The 20,567-nt window shown below is 44.1% G+C and overlaps 3 protein-coding genes across 3 annotated transcripts; 2 read left to right on the top strand and 1 right to left on the bottom strand.

Annotated features, from left to right (window-relative positions):
- Nucleotides 1-2,257: 2,257 nt before the first annotated feature.
- Nucleotides 2,258-10,764, top strand: SRSF9 (serine and arginine rich splicing factor 9). Its single transcript, XM_056859825.1, has 4 exons — nt 2,258-2,515; nt 7,310-7,479; nt 9,071-9,243; nt 10,358-10,764. The coding sequence occupies exons 1-4, from the start codon at nt 2,277-2,279 to the stop codon at nt 10,499-10,501; spliced, it is 726 nt and encodes a 241-aa protein (XP_056715803.1). The 5' UTR covers nt 2,258-2,276; the 3' UTR covers nt 10,502-10,764.
- A 3,878-nt stretch (nt 10,765-14,642) lies between these two features.
- Nucleotides 14,643-17,697, bottom strand: GATC (glutamyl-tRNA amidotransferase subunit C). The gene is made up of 4 exons (XM_056859828.1): nt 17,587-17,697; nt 16,362-16,528; nt 15,320-15,423; nt 14,643-14,780 (listed from the first exon to the last, which is right to left on the bottom strand). The coding sequence occupies exons 1-4, from the start codon at nt 17,695-17,697 to the stop codon at nt 14,719-14,721; spliced, it is 444 nt and encodes a 147-aa protein (XP_056715806.1). The 3' UTR covers nt 14,643-14,718.
- A 114-nt stretch (nt 17,698-17,811) lies between these two features.
- On the top strand, nt 17,812-19,309 carry TRIAP1 (TP53 regulated inhibitor of apoptosis 1). The gene is made up of 2 exons (XM_056859832.1): nt 17,812-17,972; nt 19,112-19,309. The coding sequence occupies exons 1-2, from the start codon at nt 17,826-17,828 to the stop codon at nt 19,193-19,195; spliced, it is 231 nt and encodes a 76-aa protein (XP_056715810.1). The 5' UTR covers nt 17,812-17,825; the 3' UTR covers nt 19,196-19,309.
- Nucleotides 19,310-20,567: the final 1,258 nt, after the last annotated feature.

The following is a 20,567-nucleotide window of genomic DNA, read 5'->3' on the forward strand; positions in this document are numbered from 1 at the left end:
GTCCTACTTCGACATCTTAACCACACCACCATGCTGGCTCTTGGTTCAAATTATAAGGAACATTATTCATTTATTGGTTCTTGTAGGTTATCCGGGCTGGGTGACTGTGGTCTTGGTATTTTCTTTCCCAACATTTCGCCAGCAGCTGTGGCAGGCATCTTCAGAGGAGTAACAATGAAGGACAGTGTCGAGACCCTGTCCTTCAGTGTTACTCCTCTGAAGATGCCTGCCACAGCTGCTGGCGAAACGTCAGGAAAGAAAATACCAAGACCACGGTTACACAGCCCGGATAACCTACAAGAACCAATGAACTCTGACCGTGAAAGCCTTCGACATTATTCATTTATATCTCCCCAGATTGGATGCCAGTCCAAGTCTGGGCCTAAATCAAAATGCTGGTTATTATCTAAAACGGGTGTCAAACATAAGGCCTGAGGACCAGATACAGCCCATTGAGAGCTCTCATCCGGCCTGCGAGGCAGCTGCCCCACCCACTCTCGATCGGGGCTGGCAAGGCATGGCCCAGCCCAATCAAGTGACATTGATGTCCTATCTTGCCCTTGTAACAACTGAGTTTGACACCCCTGATCTAAAAGGTCCTAATTGTCCTGGGATCAGGGTGTGTAAAGGACTGACTGTTGTGTATGGCTGTTTGCCAGCTGAGGTCATCGTTGAAAGACCTGACTCCAGGTGCTCCTTCCTTTTAAAGTGAGGTGGGGCGCTACAAGTTCAGGGCCTAATTGTGTCTCAGTGGACTGAATATACTACTTCAGACTGCAAGTGGAGAATCATGGCAAGATTACATTTTGGGATGCTTTCCTATGTTAAACATTCCTTGTAGCAAGAAACCCAGCACATCAACAAGCTGAGAGGCAGAACTTTTCCATCTGCTATTCTAGTTTTCTCTGAGGTGAGCTTTTTCTGCAAAGAAATATTCACAGCTGAAATCTATCTGTAGTCTGAAGTGTTGCAGTCCATTCACTGCCACCTCATATGCATAGAATTGCAGCCATAGGCATGCTTAAAACCTACGGATTTCAGTGGGATTTAAAGTTGCAATCCCTTTCTTGGGAGCAAGTTCCATTGAACACAATATAATTTATTCTGAGTAAACATGCCTAACTGCACAGAGGCAACAGTTCCTACAATCATGGTTCCTACATGGTGATTGCAGACTTTCAAACAAAGCTTTTGGAGACAGATAAAAGTGACATGTTTGGAAACCCAAACGTATAGAATGAATGACTAATTCCAGCAGGATAGCCATGTTAGTCTGTTGCAGCAAAACCAAGGAAGTGGCATTTTAAAAACTGATTGGTAGTGGCATAATTTTTTATAGAGCAGAGCCCTCTTCATCTGATTCATCTTCTGTTGGCAGAGATGTTTACAGAGGAAAAAAATTGTGAAGTGGGGCAAAGGGGGTCAGGAAATGCAACAAGCATCGTTCAAGCAAAGCTCAGGTGTACAGAAGGCAGAATGATCCTTCCTAACGGCGGTAACTGGTGATTACACAAGCTTCCCATAATTGCTATACTAATTTAACATCTGTAGCAGGCGAGGTATGACATTAACATAACAAAGCTGGAAAGACTGCGTCATCACCAATTACTACCGCTGCAAAGGCAGAAAGGAATCGAGTGATAACGTCAAAACCAGCCGAAGCTTTCATAGATTAGATCCCTCTTCATCAGATGTAGAACATGTGTCCTCACTGAGCAGAAAATTCCAGATGGGTAGCCGTGGTTAGTCTGTAGCAGCAAAATAAAACAGGAGCCCAGCAGCAATTCAAAGACGAATTTATTCCTGCATAAACTTTCCTGAGTCTGAGCTCACTACATCAGTTGCATAATGTATCCGTATGATACTCACTCACAAAAAGGCACGCCGGATGAAATTTTCTCGGTCATCGAGGGGCTTCTGGATTGCTGTTTTATTTAGCCAATCACAGAACGGCTCAGGAATCGTCAGCGGCCCGGCTCGAGGACTCGACCGAGAATGCGCGACTGCAGTTCCCGCATGCGCACTGCACAGGGGCGGGATTAATGATTGGGGGGGGGTCTTTTTCTAGCGCGTGTCTTCCTGCGCGCGCCGGGTCCTTTTCCGCCTCCCCTTTAAGCGGATTTTTTTTTTGTCCTCCGTCAGGTGGCGAGGCCTGAGGGGGCTGGAGGAGGCGGTGGCGGCGGCGTCTGAATTTGCTTGCCGTCGGCCGCGGAGGGGCTTGCGGGTGCGGAGCGCGTGAGGCGGGAGGGGGCGACGGCAGCTCCAACGGCGGCGGCATGTCCGGGGGCTGGGGCCGGGATATGGACTATGGCGGCGGCGGGGCCGGGATGTCCGGGGGCGGCCGGGGCGGGGGCAGCGCGGGCGACGGCCGCATCTACGTGGGCAACTTGCCGGCCGACGTGCGCGAGAAAGACCTGGAGGAGCTCTTCTACAAGTACGGCCGCATCCGGGACATCGAGCTGAAGAGCAAGCGCGGCCTGGTGCCCTTCGCCTTCGTGCGCTTTGAGGATCCGCGGTGGGTGAGAGGGAGGCGAGGCGGGGAGGGGGGGTCTACATTGGGGTGCCCTCCCCCCACGAGAAAAGGGCGGAATAACCGCCTGGCCCTCCATAAATCTTGGGGGGGGGCCGCCTGCTTGTCCCCGCTTCGCGCGCGCCCCCTCCCCTTTCCCGCCTTTTATGAGGCAAAGTCTCCACCCTTCGAAGGGGAAATGTGGGGCTGAGTGGGAGGGGCGAATCTTTGGGCATGCGGGAGAAATAGGGAGGCAGGCAGGGCTGCACCGCTTCAAACTGCATGTTTTGGGATTCCCCTCCCACCTTTTAAGCGTCCTGCAAGTAGAAAACCAGGCAGAAAGCGTCTATGAGGGGGGATTTCCCACCCCTCCCTGTTGAGCTAGATTTTTTTATGAGCAGGGGATATCACGCAGATCTTTGGTCCAGCGCTTCTTGTCTGAAGCAGTGAAACCCATGCTAAGAGCCCTCTCTCCTGAACACGTGAATTAGGCCTGATGTTTACAAATAATACTTAGCTTAAAATATTGTCGAAGGCTTTCACGGTCAGAGTTTGCAGGACAACGATTCAGCTCAAGCCCAACCCCTTTCTGACTATATATTACTCTTCCTACACACTTGACACTGAGAGACCCTGTCCTTCAGTGTTACTCCTCCGAAGATGCCAGCCACAGCTGCTGGCGAAACGTCAGGAAAGAAAATACCAAGACCACGGTCACACAGCCCGGATAACCTACAAGAACCAATACTTAGCTTGTATGTATGGCTGTAAAATGTTTGAAGAGCATTGCAGTTTTGTAATCCTTACAGCAAGGGCCATAAGTTCCCAGTTATCACACATGAGGCTGCTTTGTGCTGAATCAGACCGTTGGTCCATCAGTATTGTCTGCTCAGACTGGCAGCAGCTCTCTGAGGTTTCAAATGGAGGTCTTTCACATCACCTACGACCTGATACTTAGCTGGAAATTGAACCTGGGACCTTCTGCACATCAATCAGATCCTGTACCAATGAGCCCTCCCCATATCCTTGGAAGATTCATGTCACCTTATTGAAGCTAAGCAGATCCGGGTGTAGAAAAGACCTGGATAGGAAGGCACATGGGGGACCCTCTCCCCTTATGTGGTCTAACATGAGTTCCATGATGAGACAAAAAGAATGATTAGAAATGTAAGAAATAGGAAGTGTTTGTTGGCCACTGTGTGAAACAGGATGCTGGAGTACTTGGACACTGGTCTTATCCAGCCACTGCTCTTCTTAGGTTCTTATAAAATAATGGGCTGAGGCTGAAATAACATTAGCTTGCCTAAGAATATCTGATGAGTTCATGGCAGAGGTGAGTTGTGAACTAGAGACTTCCTGAGCTGGAGGGCCCATTCTGCTACACCAGCTTTCAGGTGTGTAGAACGGCATGGAAGATCACATCTTTGCTATCTTGTCTTTGACCAACTTGTGAGTTTTAGATACCAGCCATTCTTATAAACAATTAAATAGGGCTGAGCACTAAAGGTTCTGCACCAAAACCAAAATTTTTTTACATATCTTTTCTCCTTTCTCCACCACTCCAAAAATAAAAGTTATTGAGACTGGTTGCATAGATCTGTTGTTTTCAGATATAGTAAACCAACCATGCCCTGACCTGGATAGTCCAGGCTATCCTGATCTCATCAGATCTCAAGCTGAGCAGGGCAAGTATTTGGATGGGAGACCTCCAAGGTTGTGATGTGGAAGCAGGCAATGGCAAATCACCTCTGAACGTCTCTTGCTTTGAAAACTCCACTAGGGGTCACCATAAATCAGATGTGACTTAACCGCAAAAACAACAACCATAAATGCTTCAAAATACATTGCTCTTGTGCAATTTACTTTTGATTATATCTGTTAAATGTTAAATCTTGCTAAGAACAGGGCCCACACCAACCTCATTCTGTTTTTTCTTCTCCCCCGGAAATCTGAAAAGTCACCCCTGCTAAATGAGTGGGAGGAATTGAATGAACCTTTCCTTCCCACAACCTAAATTTAAACTCAGTCTAAATCAGGATTCTTTCCTTCGCACTCTGAATGAATCTTGGATGAGGATGGGTTAATGTCTTTTGTGAACGTTTCTACCCCACTATTTTGCAGTATTTTTATAATGCTCATATTCTTCACATCTTTAATAATTTACCCTATTGAGTAGGTTAATATTTTTACATACCCAAGTTTAAATGAGACTCAACTCCTGTGGGTTGTTTTATCTTATCCCTATCACTTTAGTGCATCATATGAAGAGGTTTTATCATACCTGGAAATTCTGTTACTTTGTATTTACGTGCATGTTCCCCTTCTCCCCCCCACCCCCAAGAACTGGGAAATGCTCAAGTATGTCTTCCTTGTTCCTGGATGCAAGAGGTTGTTTCAGCCCACAATGGCGGGGCGGGAGGGGGGGCAGCGGGTATTGCTATGGGGCCTCTGTTTGAGAAGAGTTTCTTGATGCTTAAAATGCAAAGTCATAATTGCTACATATTTGCAGTCAGACTGAAAGATCAGATATTCTGTATGCTACCACTTGCCACCATACTGGCCTGTCTTCATAACTAAGGCCTGCGAATTTCTGAAAGGATGTGTTTCTGTATTCTACATGGTATTTTTCTCTGAGATGGGTAAAATTCATTACCTCTTCTGGCTAGTGCCTTTCTTGTCTACCAAAAATGTGGCCCTTGGAGAAATGTCATCAATTTCACTTCTAAAAGAAATATACACAAATAGATGCAGAACAGAGCCCATTTTTGAGGTGGAAGAGTTCCCACAAAGAGGTTTTCCCTGTCAGTGTCTGTTTAGTGAAATTATCTCATAAAAGATAGCAAATTATCATGTATCTAGTATTTTCTCAACCAGGATGTGATGAACCATTTTAAACATAGGTGCCTTCATGAAACCACATAGCCAGATGGAAGGTGAGGTGAAAAGTCATCTTGCAGTGTCTCATTCACCTCAGAAATTACTGGGCAGAAAAAGTGTAAAAGGTAAATTATGGAATGGGCCATCTGCTGTTAATATTTTGCAGCTGGAACTCAAGGTACAACACAAGTTCCCTCTGCCAGTCTTAGCCTAATGAATAATTTTAAATACATTTAGAGGACTGCCAGTCCTTTCTTGAATCTAGCAGTAATACAAACCTTGGAACAAAGTGCTGAGTTTATTAAATTAGATGTTGTTTCTCCTGCTTCTGTAGCAAAGAACTGCCATCCGTGTATGTGTTAATTTGCTTTAGAAATATGTGCCATTTTAATTCTATCTTATCGCTGTTGGCATTTTCGGATTTCAGTCATTTTCTTCCAGTATTGATTTCTAGGCTAAACTTGGTTCAACATCATTTTTTACCCATGTATCATGACACCATTGTCTGATTGCAACTGAAAGATTGCGGACCTTTAATTCCTAACTTGAGGGTGGGGGAAGACTTGCAACGTGAGCTAGCCCCCATGCATAGAAGCACCAACCATTAAAGGGGTCTTGGCTCAGCCATGCCATAGTTGAAGAGTGATGGGGTTTTTTTAAATGAGCATCTGAAAATAATTGGTCCAACATCGCACCCATGGGCACCATGGTACCCACCAATGAGTTTCTTGGTACACATTTGCTTCTTTGACCAAGCGTGTCTTCCCCAAAAGCAAAGAGACAACCCTAATTTTTCTCCACCTTGCTGAAGTAGGAGATACTTCAGAAGAATCCAAAAGATGTCTGCAGAGAGCATTCTTTCAGAAACAGCTTCCTCCATTATAGGAATTCTCTTGCAACCTCCAAACATGTTGTAATTTCCCATCATTGTGTGGTGGTACCCACTCTCTATCCTTTAAAGTCCAAAAGTGACCACAGGCTGAACAAGATAGGAGAACCTGAAGTATGTAGCTTATGCTCGATTATGTGTTACTAGAGTTTCTTTTAAATAAAAGTGCAGTTGCTAAAACAGCATTTGGAGCATTGGTTGATTTATTGATTAGAATATTATATACTGAACGATTATTGAGAAAGAATTAAATAGTGTACAGACTTCTATCAACAGCAAAATTATCTCTTTAAGGTAGCATGCTTTTAAGTAACTTGTACTGTTTTTTACCTGGTAATTGGAGCAGCAATGCCTCAGGCTTTTTAAACTTTGTTAATATGTTTGGTGCCTTCTTGATTCCACCCTAGAGACCAGCAAGTCAGCATAGTAATTGCTATTTGGAAAATATCAAGGAATTCGCTAGTGTTTTGATGTGCTGCCTCTTGTTATGAGGCATTACATCCACTATTTCTTTTTGTAAATATTTTGACCCTGATGGTGAATAAATTGTATAGTCCATATCTTTATATTTTGCTCTTTGTTCAAATGTAGGAACATTGTTGTCACTTGCAAGCTTCAAAGTTGAATGATGTTCCTGGGGATGTAAATGCCAGTAGCTGGTCCTTAAGGACCAGAGGATCAGCTGTGTCTTAAACACTGGAAATTTCCAGTTCTTTCAGATCTCTGTGTTAATATGCCAACATTAAATCTTCAAGCTGCGATGGTTACTTTCAGATGCTATTTATTTATACCCCAGTCTTCTCCCTAATGAGAACCCAAAGTTATGTACAACATTCTCCCCTCCTCCATTTTATCCTCACAATAGGCACCCTGTGAGGTAGGTTAGGCTAAGGGTGACTAGCCCAAGGACACCCACTGAACTTCTATGATAGGGTGGGATTTAAACCTGGGTCTCCCAGATCTGACACTCTGATTTTTACACCATGCTGGTTCCCACTAAACATTTCTAATCATAGATCTGTATTTGTTTGCAGAGATGCAGAAGATGCAGTATATGGGAGGAATGGTTATGATTATGGCCAGTGTCGCCTACGTGTTGAGTATCCTAGACCTTCCAGAGGTCGGGGTGGAGGCTTTGGTGGGGGGCCTCGTGGGAGGAATGGCCCTCCTTCGCGTCGTTCTGAATTTCGAGTCCTTGTTTCAGGTATGTTGCCTTTGGTACTTCATACTGACTAGGAACTTTCCTGATGCCACATTTCACTTATACTGTGTTGGGAAGGAGTATCTTACTGCCGCAATCTAAGATTTCTTATTTAATATGAAACCTGTGGCTGTGAAGGAGCTTTTTCAGAGTTAAGAGGATCGCACACCTTCCCGGTTTGATTCTTAAGTCTGCTCGCTTTTGGACTTCATCTTGGTGAATGAATGGTGAGCGAAAATATCTTCACCCAGTGGGCAGATGAGAACTCGATGGACATGGAAGTGGGCAACTGTGTGGGTAGGTGAAGGGAAGGAAATCTACCATAGGGACCATTCTTTTAGGGTTGAGGGCCACAAGGAATAGATCCCCAAAACTTCACATATGCTGACCATAGCATGTGATGCTTGGAGACAAGAAGGAATCTATTAAAAACAGACACATGTGGAAAAGCATCAGCTGCATATTATTTTCATTTATTATGGGAGAAAATAAACATGAGTTGGCTCCCTCAATTACTAATCTTGTGGACTCTTGAGGGCAACCTGGAATTTCTGAAACAGGTGTCTGATTAGTGGGTTAAAAACACAGGTGGAGAAACACTGGAAAAAAAATGGAAGTATTTTGGAGATTTGGCAATGGCAATCAGAGCTCTGGAGAAACCATCATTTCCTGACCAGACTTATGGAATAGTACTCTTTAAAACAAACTTGCTCGTAAAAACAAGTTTATGCCCATGTACACACACACATACACCGAAAACCTCCCAAAAACTAAACACCCTTTCCCCTTCCCGATGATCTAACGTTCGTTCTCTGCATGTTGCTGTGACATCCTGGATAGATGCTCACTGTGAGGAAACCACTGAAGTGCAATCTCTTCAGCTTTGCAACAGGACCTGACAACAAAAGTATGGAACCCCAGTGTACATCTCCCACACAGAAGCCTGGGAGGGCAGGGAGGCTATCTGGAAAATTCTTATGACTTTTGCTATGCATGTGACAAGTTGCATTGGCGGAGGGTAATATGAAGGATTCTTGCAAACTGCCACGAGCTGCAGTGTACTAGTTTCTCCAGGAAATGATGTGGACTAGGGGAACCACCTTTTCTTAGTAATCATGCTGATAGTTTAACTCGGGTATCCTTTTTCACTGCCCAAGGATGAACTATTGGAATCTAAGGACCCAAACTCATACTGTTAGAAGGGAACTACTGTTCTTGGAATCTGATCCTGAGTAACTAAACGATACATGGAGTACGGTCTGTACAGTCAGAGTTAGGGGGTGATGCTAAGTTTACATTGGACCAATGGAGGATTCCTCTGAATGCCCAGCACTCCTAGGGGACTGACCTCGGGGACCTTGCTGACATGGAGAGCTCATCCACTCTGGAATGGAACTTAATTGCTGTTCTTTGGATCCTTCTGCTCTCATTGTAGTATCAGCCTTCTGGAATAAAAGGAAGTCTGTGGAAACGGTGGAGCCTGAGACACGCTGGAGGAAACTGGTCATGGGCATGTAGCCTTTTCTGGAGTAGCCTAAGCACCTAGTGTCTTCTCTTTACACGGTGTCTTATGTTTTGTGTTCTCACTGCTCAGGGCTTCCTCCATCAGGCAGCTGGCAGGACCTGAAGGATCACATGCGTGAGGCTGGTGATGTATGTTATGCAGATGTACAGAAAGATGGAATGGGGGTGGTTGAGTTTCTTCGCAAGGAAGACATGGAATACGCACTGCGTAAACTGGATGACACCAAATTCCGGTCTCATGAGGTGGGTTCTTGCCTGTGGGTGAAGAGCATGTGCGTGTACCAGTCATGGAAGAACATGCGTTAACCAGTCCTGTTGTGATGTTCTCAAGAGGCACGAGGGCACAGTCTAGCAATAGTCTCGGAATTGATGGCTAATGGGAATCCTTATAAAATGTTAGGAGACCAGCTTAAGAGTTGTCAAGGCTGTGTGAAACCGACCCCATGTTGGCTTGGTGTGAGCCCTGACAGTCAAGATGAGGCTTTGTGTGGTTTCATTCTTAATGTGGAAAATGAGCGTTTGGAGTACTTGCCTCTAACTTCTTCAGGGTAGGTCAAGTTGACTTGCTTTGCCACTTTCCCTTTGACAGCCAGTGGCTAAACAGATTACTACTGGCTCTTTGAGTAAACTTAGCTCACCTTGCCTTGGTAGCTGGAGGTTGTATCAGCAAACTGCAGTGCTGTCCCCCAAAGGAGCTGATGAGTTACTTTAGTGGGTTAAGACAGCAAAATGTTCCCCACCTGTGCATGGAACCTCTTCCTGTAGTTGGTATCACTCCTCTGCCACAAACAAGTTTTCTTTTCAGCCTTGGAGGCAGTGTTTACCTCACTTGAACCACCTTCATCCAATGGCTGGCCTGATCTGCTGCAACCACCCCCTCTATCACAGCTGGAGGCTGCTTTCTATGGATTTTCCCCTCCAGAACTTGAGCTGCTGAGACACAATTACATTACATGAGTTCACCGAGGCCTCTCCCAACTATACGAAAGGACTTCACTAGCTTATATCTTGTTCCCTCTGACGGTTATAAAATGGAAACCCACTGAGATCTTCATGTTTTGTAGTTATATTGAGACAAAAGCTGTCTGGTTGCCTTGCAGCTGACATTGCTTTTCTTATACCAGCACAATCGTAGCTGTTGTGTGACATGCCCTTCTTCTGTAGACCTCAAGGGAAAGACCAGAGCTGACTCAAGGCGGCAATAGAGGGATTTGTACCACCTTTTGTGTGATAATTCTTCAAGTCTTGAGCCACGTTCTGCATTGGTTTCTGATCTTCATTTCTGGCATCATTCATTCATAACACTGACCACAGGATGTTATGCAAATGTTTGGGTTTTCTTTCTTTTAAATTCCAGGGTGAAACATCCTATATCAGAGTCTGTCCTGAAAGAAGCGTCAGCTATGGCTACTCGCGCTCCCGTTCTGGTTCAAGGAGTCGCGATTCTCCATACCAAAGCAGGGGATCACCACGCTACTCCTCTCCCTTCAGGCCATTCTGATTCACCCAACAGGGACTTCTAAAATGTGAACTGAGCTCTTTATTTCTGCTCAGAGTTTACATTCCAAAACGGATGGATATAGTCTTTCGTAGGAAGCCTTCCCCCCCCCCCTTTCTATTCAACAATCTTTTTTTATGACTTACAGTTTTTACTAGGGAAGTGTTGGTAATGAAATGCTATAAACCGTTGCCACTTAAGACTTTTTTGTTTGGATAATGTAAATTGTTTTGTTTCTCCTTCTAAGTGAGGAAAAATGAGCTTGAGACTCAGCTTGTATTGGTTTGTCCGCAGGATGGTGCTGTAAAGCAGCGGAGCAACCTGTATGGCTCGGCCTGTTGTGGTGTTTTGAAATATACTTACATGTTTCTGTAACTCACAAGTGGGTATTTGTCTTTTTGTGCAGTAAGGATGTCAGAATGTATAGAAGCACAGCTGTGCTTGGACTTCAAATATCTTTCTACTATCTGTTTAAAGAAACACTCTAGTTTTTGCCCTTTTTAAAACATCAATCAAATGTTTATCAGTCAGACTTAAGTTCCTCGTTGCATTTCAGCAATAGTAAACTTCACTCCAGACGTTGCAGAGTTTAAAGTTTTATTAAGAAAGCAAACGGGTTCAGTAGGTCTATACAAACTTAAGGTCAGAATACAGATGGGGGAAATACTGGTTGTCTTTATAGGGGACATACAATAGGATTGATTACAGTAATGTCAGAACACAAAAGGCTGAGGTGCAGCGGAACTGTCTTGGATGGGAAGGATACAAGTTTACAATAAGGAGGTGTTTGCCTGCGATTACCCATTAGACACATGGGTAAATTGTGAAATTGACTAGTAAACGACCGGGCGATCTCTCGGCTCTCAGGCATTGTTCCGCAGCCCCAGAGGCTCCACAGCGGAACTCTATTGAAACGCAGATGCCGAGCGGGTGAAACAAAGGGCACGGGGGGGGGGGGAGAAGCAACACGGAGGCTCCCTATCCGCTCCTATCCGGGGCTCGACTGGATGCCCTCGCTGACAATATCACTCAAAGCCAAATACATAGGCTTTTAAAGATGGCTACATAGTCCCAAAAGCAAAGCTCATGCCCTCGCTGACAATATCACTCAAAGCCAAATACATAGGCTTTTAAAGATGGCTACATAGTCCCAAAAGCAAAGCTCAACATGGGAGGCAGAGTGCCTGAACACTACTATTGGGACAGACGCATCTTTGGGTGAAGACTTGGTAAGCATCCCAAGAGGGCCTTTCATGTTCCTTGCCAGCAGCAAACCAGATTCATGCAATGGAGACACCTGAGAGTTAGTGTGATGTGAATGGTGTCAGACTAGAATTGACAAGACCCCGGTTTAAATCCCCATTCAGCTATTTCACTTGGTGACCTTGTGCCTGTCAGACACATACTCATCTTACCAACCTCACAAAGTTGTTGTGAGGATAAAATGGAAGAGGAGAGACCAATGGAGGAATTTACTTACGTGATTTGTACTTGAGTTGGTAGAGATTACTTGCCCCATGTAGGAAATTTAAATTACGGGGAGGTTTCCTAGGTTGAAAGGAAAGTAGTATTGCGCTCTCAGAAGAGCACGTCTCTAGCCAGCCTGTAAGTGTAGGGAATAAGTTAGCAGATAAATTACATACTGTATTTTTCAGTGTATAAGACTCTCCCATGTATAAGATGACCCCTATGTTTTTAACCCAAAATTAAGAAATCCGAGGTCGTCTTATACATGGGGGCGTATGGAAAAATACAGGAGGGGAAGAGAGCGGGGACCATGGGAAGGCCAGTTGCCAGCAGGCCAGGGTAACCGGGCTCTTCCCGGCTCACTCTTCCCTGCCCATCAGCTGACAGGCGCAGAAGAGATCGGGGACCCTGGGAAGGCTGGTCGCTGGCCGGCCAGGGGGACTGGGCTCTTCCCGGCCCACTCTCTTCAGAGCGGGGACCCTGGGAAGGCCGGTCACCGGCTGGCCAGGGCTACCAGGCTCTGCCTGTCAGCTGACAGGAGGGGAAGAGAGCGGGACCTTCCGTGTATAAGACTACCCCAATTTTTTTTCTAAATATTTTTTGAACTTTAGAAAAAAATATTGTCTTATACACGGAAAAATACCGTAAGTATGGCATTGGAGAACACTTTTTTAGGTTAAACCTTGGCTCAAATTAAGTTCTACCAAAAAAAAAGTGCTGCCTTGGTTAACTAGGTGTCCAGTTTGGCTGACCTTAGCTGGCTTAAAACTTGCCAAGTCCCTATTTTGGAGGTCTACTCTTAATGACACCTTGAAGTGTCAGTGCATCTGTGTGATGCTTTACTTGGTAGGTATTGGCCAGTGGGCAGTTCCACATGGAAACTATTCCCTCCTTCTGAGCTTGGTGGTAGCGTCTGCAGCTTCTTCCTCCTCTTCCCGTGTCTCCTCGGGTGATGCAGGCACATATTTTCAGCACTATTGATGCTCAGTCAGCCACCTTTCTCCTTTCCCACCCATCTATGTGAGCTGATCCTACCCACTGCATAGCACCCTTCTCTGTTCAGGCTGAGAAATGTGGGAGAGTACTGGAGCTCATGGGCTGAACGTGACTGGTGAAGAGTTAATACTGGATGGGGGGAAAGGAAGAGGCATGTCTACTCAGCACAGCCTGGTGCTGGGAACAGAAGGAGAGGCAGGAGGGATACAGTAGAACCACTTGCCAGAGGAGGAGGATGGGGAACAGATTTGTGGGCCTTGCTAACTTATTATTTATCAGTGTTTGTGCCAAAGAGGTGCTTTGGTGTAGCCTATTAAGGCTATAGGCTTAAGCACTTTCTTGAAAGTAAACGAAGCACTATTGATGAAGTTAGCATGCATAGGATCAATCTGTATGTGTTCTTATGAACAGAAAGTAAAATCATCAAAAATCTGCATTTGCTACATACAGTTAACCGTGCTGGAATTCCTATACTCTTGAGATAGGAATTCTGATTGGCTGTGTAGATCTTTTAAAATGTTGCTTTGGCAGCAGCTGCCTCCACAGCATAATGATTTTCACTATGTGATTAAAGGTAAGCTGTGTGTATTGAAGAAAATATTTTAAAACATTGTGTTTGTTTAAAAAGGCATCCTGTTAAACAGATGTTCTGCCTGAAATGTTGAAGAGTTAGTATTGGAGTTATGCTTAACCTAATTCCTTGACATTTTGTGGTTGGCTTTGCTTCCAGTTTGTGATTGGCTCCGCCTCCCGCTGCAGCCATTTTCTGGTTGCACCCACCACCGTGTCAGAATTCCAAAGTTACCCCCAGGTTTTAAAAGGTTGGGGACCCATGGTATAGGGTAATGTCTCCATTCCAAGAATCTGATGCATTTTCCAGGCAAGGAGATTCCCTCATCTGCCAAAGACCGTTCATATTTAACAAATGTGCACCTATCTTTCCAATAATCCAGTACACTTCCCAAACAACTTTAATACAGTGGGCAACAAAATGTGCTTTGTATATCTTGCATTCCACATGTTTACACATATTTAATATATGAGAAAATACTGTATATTTTAAAATGAAACATTTACGCTATTTACCAATATAAAACAGCCTGCGGACTGACACCACTGAGCATGATACGTATAGCTTCTCACTTGTGAACTGTTCCAGAATACGTCTTGGTTTTGGGAGGGGTACTGTGGATCTGTTTTTCACTCGACTCTTCTGAAGTTGACTGACAGTCCTGGGTGTCAGTGAGGCAACCTTTTCTTTCTAAAATACTCTCCACCTCTGACTCCATTTTTATGGACATTGAAGGCTGCTGCTTTCCATGTTTCTTTCCATCTACTTGGCACAGAGCATAACAGTGAATATTAGCAAGTGTGTTCTCAATTTTTTAAAAAAGTTTTGTGTGCAGGTCCTCTCAATGTTATTTCCCCCTTTTTTGTACCATCTCCCTTCCTGATGCTTTTTTGTGGGTTAATGATTTTAAAATGTTTTTGACCGCAATCCAACACAGGTACATACTAACCCTAATGGAAATTGACAAATTTGCTTAGGTCCGTGCTGAATTACTGCCCTGGTTGGTAGCTGTTAGCATAGATGGGATGTTCAGAAATTGCAAGAGTTAATAGTCCTCAGACAAGGCAGTCGGTCACCCTTTCACAAAAGGCTGGGCAGGAGACTGGAAAGATTTAATCCTAGATGCAGCTTCATGGACTCCACAGTCTAAAAAGTCAGTGGCACCATGTCAAGTGAGATCTCCTGCCTAGGACTTTTTCTTCTGCAGGAAAGTGTCTCTGTCTTCTAGCTTTGGTAATGGTATGTTACCTAATGAAAACAATAAAGTGGAATGAAATTAAATATGTTAGTACAAAATTTACTTAAACAGCTCTAATCATTATTTTGAGCAAACCATACTATCTGGTTTGTTCATCGTGTAGCACCTACTAATGCCTTTGTTACTAAAAGGATAAGTAAACAAAGGCTGGCTCCAAGATTGCTGAAGGTGGCCAAGATTCTGTGGGTTTCCTTGCCATTCTCCCATTACTCAACGTTGGATGCATACTGTTGATTCTGCAGGAGTGCAATGGGCAAACAGAATGAAGTACGGGCTGCAGAATTCTGTTCTCAGAGGATGTCACTGTTTGTTTTCAAAAGTCAACTTTCATTTTTTAATGCAGATTACAGACAATTGCCTTTATTGTCTTCTAAATGATAGACCGACTTGTACCAGTTTTATCTCATAAACTGAGAGGAGTAAAGAGTAGCAAATGAGAAGCTGTGTTGCTTACAGATACTTGGGAAAGGGTGAGAAGTGCGAAGCATCTTCCAGCAAACCTAACTGCATGTATGGCACAAGATGTTACCTGGTGGAGCTACGAAATACTCTTCAACTGTCTGATTAGCATTCTTCAGTAGCTCCTCTGCAAAGTTGCCTTCTGTGACATCATCTTCCCTGAGATATAAACACCTGAGGAGTATAAATGATTACTTGGGACTGTTGAGATATGATATGGAAAATAAAGAATATCAGCTAGCCAATGGTCAAGATCAGGCCACACAGAGGAGGCCAGACGAACTTAAGTAAGGTGTTATTACAATCTTCTTTTGACTAGGGATACCATATACATACAAGAACCCTTATTCCCATCTTTAAAGGCAGCTAACGTGTGACACATGGCAACAAACAAGTTTCCTTCTCTGTTTTGGGCTGTCTGCATACTTGAGGTAGCATTTGACTGTGTTCATTTTACAAACCACACACAAACTGCCTCCACAGACGAAGATCCATCTATTCCAACATCATGTCTTCAGTAACAACCAACAGGATGCCTTCAAGAAGTCCACAAGCAGTGTGAGAACATGATGGCATTCCCATTTATCCCCATCATGCACTCCACTGCCTATGAACATGGAATTTCTATTTTGTTTTTGCAGCTAAAAGAACTCCATGAATATGTCTAATCCTAAAACTGCTTTAGTTCCAGAAGGGCTCTGCCCAGAAAAGCTATTTTCTAAAGCTACATTTCTAAGAACTCTAGTGTGTCCAAAGTAAATATACTTGTCGTGCAGTAATTTAGATAGTATAGTCTTCCTACACATCTTTGCCTTTCTGACAGAGAGAAAAGACAGGCTAGGGAGTAACAATATTTATCAACTGTACATGTCCCGTTAGCAAGAAGAGGAATTAAAACATTTTACAGAGAAGAGACCCGTCAAATTGCTTGTACAACACAACTGCAGTATAAAGTGTATATAGACGCACCACAATAGCCCCTGTTATTTGAGAACAAGATTATATCCTGCAGAACAATGCCAACTTTAAAGCTGACCTACGTACAAGTAACAAACTACATAACAATTGTAGAAATAGGTAAGTTTAAGAATGGACACGTTGATAAGATTTACCTATCCTCCAGTACCGAATCCAATGGCTCTACACCATCTGTGTTAACGGAATGAAGTTGATCAGCAAATTCAATTGCTTTCTCCAAACGCTCCACACCCTCCTGATTGCGGAAATCAACAAGTGCCAGACGCTCCAGATGATCCAGCAACTCCAAAGTTACTTTTTTCTTCAAACACAGAAAATATATTTAGGTTGTGTGGAGAAACACTCCAAACCTGACAAGGTAAACTAGACCTTACCAGTTTTTCTGAAGGCCCTGAAGTTAAATGCAGTGTGTGTGTCTGTGGTTCAGTGGTGCTCTGCATTCAGAAGCTCCCTAGCAATTAAAGTTAATTGGGTGTTTATTTGGGCTCTATTGTTTTTCCATTTCCTTTCATCACTTCAGATATGCATGTATAGGACGGGTGTTGCTAATAAGATTTTTAAAAGTTCATGCAACTAATCATAATTATAATTTTGTGAGTAGCTTGTGAACTTTTAAAAATGACTAAGCTCAGCTAATATTTCCTGCCAGCTGAGTGTAGTACTTGCTTTATAAACATGAGAAGTACCAGGGTAGAACCCCCTACTCCCCAAATTCAAATATTTTGACAGCAGATGTAACAATCACCAGAGCCCTTTGCTTAATTTCGACAATTAAGAGTGCCAGATCCCAAGCCCTATCATCTGAAATCTTTTGAGAGATTTGATAGCAAGTATACTGACTGAGGAAACACCGCTGTCCCTGTTTCGAATTCTGCCTCAGCCACCAACTCCGTAGCAGTATGATCACAAGCCCGTTTATTTAAAGATACATTCAGCTCTTCGCTGGGACTTGCCCTGCACGTTTGCAGCCTGTGTGGGTTTCAGCAAGCCTTTACCTACCAACTTACTATAGGTAAAGGTCCTTTGTGCAAGCACCGGGTCATTCCTGACCCATGGGGTGACATCACATCCCGACGTTTACTAGGCAGACTGTGTTTACGGGGTGGTTTGCCAGTGCCTTCCCCAACTACTATATAGGGCTATAAATACTGGCCGACCCTTAATGGGATGAAAGCATTACTGAAATAATCATGGACACACAGAAGAGGCATAAGCGCTAGTTATGTGAACATTATTTTCTAAAAACGCTGGTATAATAAACCGCTAAGGAAAGAGCCCTCTGCACACGCTCAAAGGAGCTACTCTTTTTGCCGTGTTTCTAGGGGTGGAAATCCGGCCAAAGGACTACACTCTTCTCACCTTGCCACGTCCCTCCTCCTGAGGGGATGAAACAGAAGAGAGCCCTGCAGGGCTGCCGCCCGGAGAGCAGAAAGCCACGCGGGCCAAACCGGTGACCCGCCGCACCCACATGGCACTCCTCCCGGTCTCCCGGCGCGGCTTCTCGACAGCGTCACCTCCCTTTCCGGGCCCTCGGCGGAAGTACGTCTTTTGTGCGCGCCGCACCTCTTTCCGGCTACCCTGCGCTGGCCGCGGCCGCCATGAACAGCGTGGGCGAGGCCTGCACGGAGCTGAAGCGGGAATACGACCAGTGTTTCAACCGCTGGTTCGCTGAGAAGTTCCTGAAGGGGGAGAGCGAAGGGGACCCTTGCGCTCAGCTCTTCAAGAGCTACCAGCTCTGCGTCCAGGCAAGAGGGTGTCTGAGCATGTGCGGGGGCTTGAGCTTCGGGTTGCCAACCTCCGGGTACTAGCTGGAGGTCTCCTGCGATTACAACTGATCTCCAGCCGGTCGAGATCAGTTCCCCTGGAGGAAATGCCCGCTCTATGGCGTTGAAGTCTCCCCCTTCCCCCAAACCCCGCCCTCCTCAGGCTCCGCCCCCAAAACCTCCCGCCGGTGGCGAAGAGGGACCTGGCAACCCTACTGGAGCTGTGGGCCAGGATGCCTCCGAGTACAATCTTGCTGGGAGGCCTTGGGCGGGCCGGGCTTGGTGGTTTGTTTAGTGGGGAAACCGTAGACTCGGGCATAAATATATAAGCAAACAAGGACTGAAAGGGCCCCGGGAGAAGACCATGAATGGCATTAAAAGGAAAGACAGGAAATTGGCTGTAGTAGAAAAGGGCAAGAGTCCAGTAGCACCTTAAAGACTAACAAAAATATTTTCTGGTAGGGTATGAGCTTTCGTGAGCCACAGCTCACTACTTCAGAACCATGAACTAACCAAGTAGTAGAAAAGGGCAACTACTTGGTTAGTTCATGGTTCTGAAGTTCTGAAGAAGTGAACTGTGGCTCACGAAAGCTCATACCCTACCAGAAAATATTTTTGTTAGTCTTTAAGGTGCTACTGGACTCTTGCCCTTTTCTACTACTGCAGACAGACTAACACGGCTACCCACTGTGAATTATCTTCACAGGAAATTGGCTGGACTCAGAAGGATATCGGAAACAGGAAGGAGTCTGAGCATTGGTATCATATGGTCAGGAAACTGATTTTTGATAGTGAAGGGTAGCTAGTGAAGGAGTTCACCTTTATGCCAGGAGTTCAACCACCTTAACTCTTCTGTATTCCTGTATTTGTTGTTACTTGTGTTCACACTTATTTCTTTAGAATATGGTCTTAAAATATCCCGTGATGTGAATTTCCAGCTTATCTGGAAAACGCTCCTTTTTATTTCAAGCACAACACAATTTCTAAATTGCAGAGGTTGCCTTGCAGATTGGAAATTTCTGTCCCAAGCATAACCTGGAATTACGCAAGCAACCTTATTGCTTAATTGAGTATGAATATCATCAGAACTATTAAAATTTACTTGCTTTTCCTTTTTCTAGAAAGCTATCAAAGAAAAGGACATACCCATTGAAGGGTTGGAATTCATGGGCCCCAGCAAAGGAAAATCGGAAAACTCTTCCTGACCGTGATGGGATATAGGAGGAGACCTTTGAACTTTGAATCACTGTGGTATCAGGACAAGTTGGCTATTTTCTGAAATACAAGGACTTTTCTCCATTGCAGTTTTTGTCTCATAAATGCAGTTTTGAATGAACTGAGGGTGGGTTTTACCATTGGGAAGAGAGAGAGTAGGGGTAGGTTGGATTAATTTCAGCTTATATGGAGTCAGTCATCAGATTTTTTTTCACATAGACTTAATTAAGCTGTAGATATGAAATGAATGTAATTGATACCATGCACTGTTGTGTCTTTGTTTTCTGAATCTTTTTTTCTCCCTTAGTGCCACTTACTGGAGTGCTAGAAAGTGTTCTCAGCACCAGTTGTCTAAAGGATAAAAGATACAGCACTTAAGCAATGCTGTGGAGAAACGTTACTTGTCTCTGTAGAATGTAACCTCATGCTACTGCATCAACCAAAGCTGTGTGTATATAAAAAAAACCAATTCTCTCTAACCCTCTGCCAAGATGTAGGGAAGTTTCAGGCATACAGTGCTTCCTTTTGGCAAGGGGAAGCAAGACAAAAACTGTCTGGAACTTATCTTCTACTTCTGTCTAGTAAATGTTAAGAAGCAGCAGCATGGTTTTATGTTCAGTATGATGCATATGCTTCTTGAAAAGGAAACTTCTTTTGCCTACCTCTTACATTTTGTTTGACTGAACAGACCATATGGTGGGCTGTGGCTATAGAAGATGAGAAATCTGTACAAAGCATGGGGTTTAAGTATAATTCTCCTTTGTCACTCAAAGTTTCAGATTACTAAACAGCATCCATACATGGTACACAAACTATAGATTTTGGTGAACCATCTAAGAAAATTTAGAGTAAATACTGTTAAGTAGACAGTTGGTATTAGCAACTGTCTTGGCATAATTTATAACATTTATAAAAATGGGCGTAATTTGTAAAAAGCTTACTTTTGTAATGCAGTGTAATGCATTCTTAGTCATTACACTGAGGAACCTAGTTTGGAACTGCTGATAAGATTAAGGAAAGATTCAGGTCTTTGCGTCTGTTAAATTATTGCATGAAGTTCCACTTTCATGGTTATAAATTCTAGAGGGGTACCTAGCAGCCAAATACTAACAGACGTATCGCAGCCAACACTTCTGAGAGCCTGAGCCACTATCAGGAGCATTATGTTTATTTGGTAGAAATATAAACATTTTGATTCAAACTAGGATGTGGAAGAATGTTATATTGACCTCATTTTGCAATTACTTCTCTCACTTCTTTATTTACCTTTGTGAGTGTGGTATTCATATATGTCTGCCCACTGATAACTTTTCTGGGTTCTATCAAAAGGCAATTTTGTGCCACAGTAAATGTTAATCTTTA

Source organism: Euleptes europaea, chromosome 13 (assembly GCF_029931775.1).
Source record: "Euleptes europaea isolate rEulEur1 chromosome 13, rEulEur1.hap1, whole genome shotgun sequence".
In the NCBI taxonomy this organism is placed as follows: domain Eukaryota; kingdom Metazoa; phylum Chordata; class Lepidosauria; order Squamata; family Sphaerodactylidae; genus Euleptes; species Euleptes europaea.

What these genes read in the sequence shown, in the direction of transcription:
- SRSF9 (XM_056859825.1), top strand. Translation starts at nt 2,277, where the DNA reads ATGTCCGGGGGCTGGGGCCGGGATATGGACTATGGCGGCGGCGGGGCC. An exon ending in ATTTCGAGTCCTTGTTTCAG is followed by an intron (nt 7,480 to 9,070) that starts GTATGTTGCCTT and finishes CTCACTGCTCAG; the next exon opens with GGCTTCCTCCATCAGGCAGC. An exon ending in CCAAATTCCGGTCTCATGAG is followed by an intron (nt 9,244 to 10,357) that starts GTGGGTTCTTGC and finishes TTTAAATTCCAG; the next exon opens with GGTGAAACATCCTATATCAG.
- GATC (XM_056859828.1), bottom strand. Translation starts at nt 17,697, where the DNA reads ATGTGGGTGCGGCGGGTCACCGGTTTGGCCCGCGTGGCTTTCTGCTCT. An exon ending in AGGAGGAGGGACGTGGCAAG is followed by an intron (nt 16,529 to 17,586) that starts GTGAGAAGAGTG and finishes CTGTGTTTGAAG; the next exon opens with AAAAAAGTAACTTTGGAGTT. An exon ending in GATTCGGTACTGGAGGATAG is followed by an intron (nt 15,424 to 16,361) that starts GTAAATCTTATC and finishes TATACTCCTCAG; the next exon opens with GTGTTTATATCTCAGGGAAG.
- TRIAP1 (XM_056859832.1), top strand. Translation starts at nt 17,826, where the DNA reads ATGAACAGCGTGGGCGAGGCCTGCACGGAGCTGAAGCGGGAATACGAC. An exon ending in GCTACCAGCTCTGCGTCCAG is followed by an intron (nt 17,973 to 19,111) that starts GCAAGAGGGTGT and finishes TCCTTTTTCTAG; the next exon opens with AAAGCTATCAAAGAAAAGGA.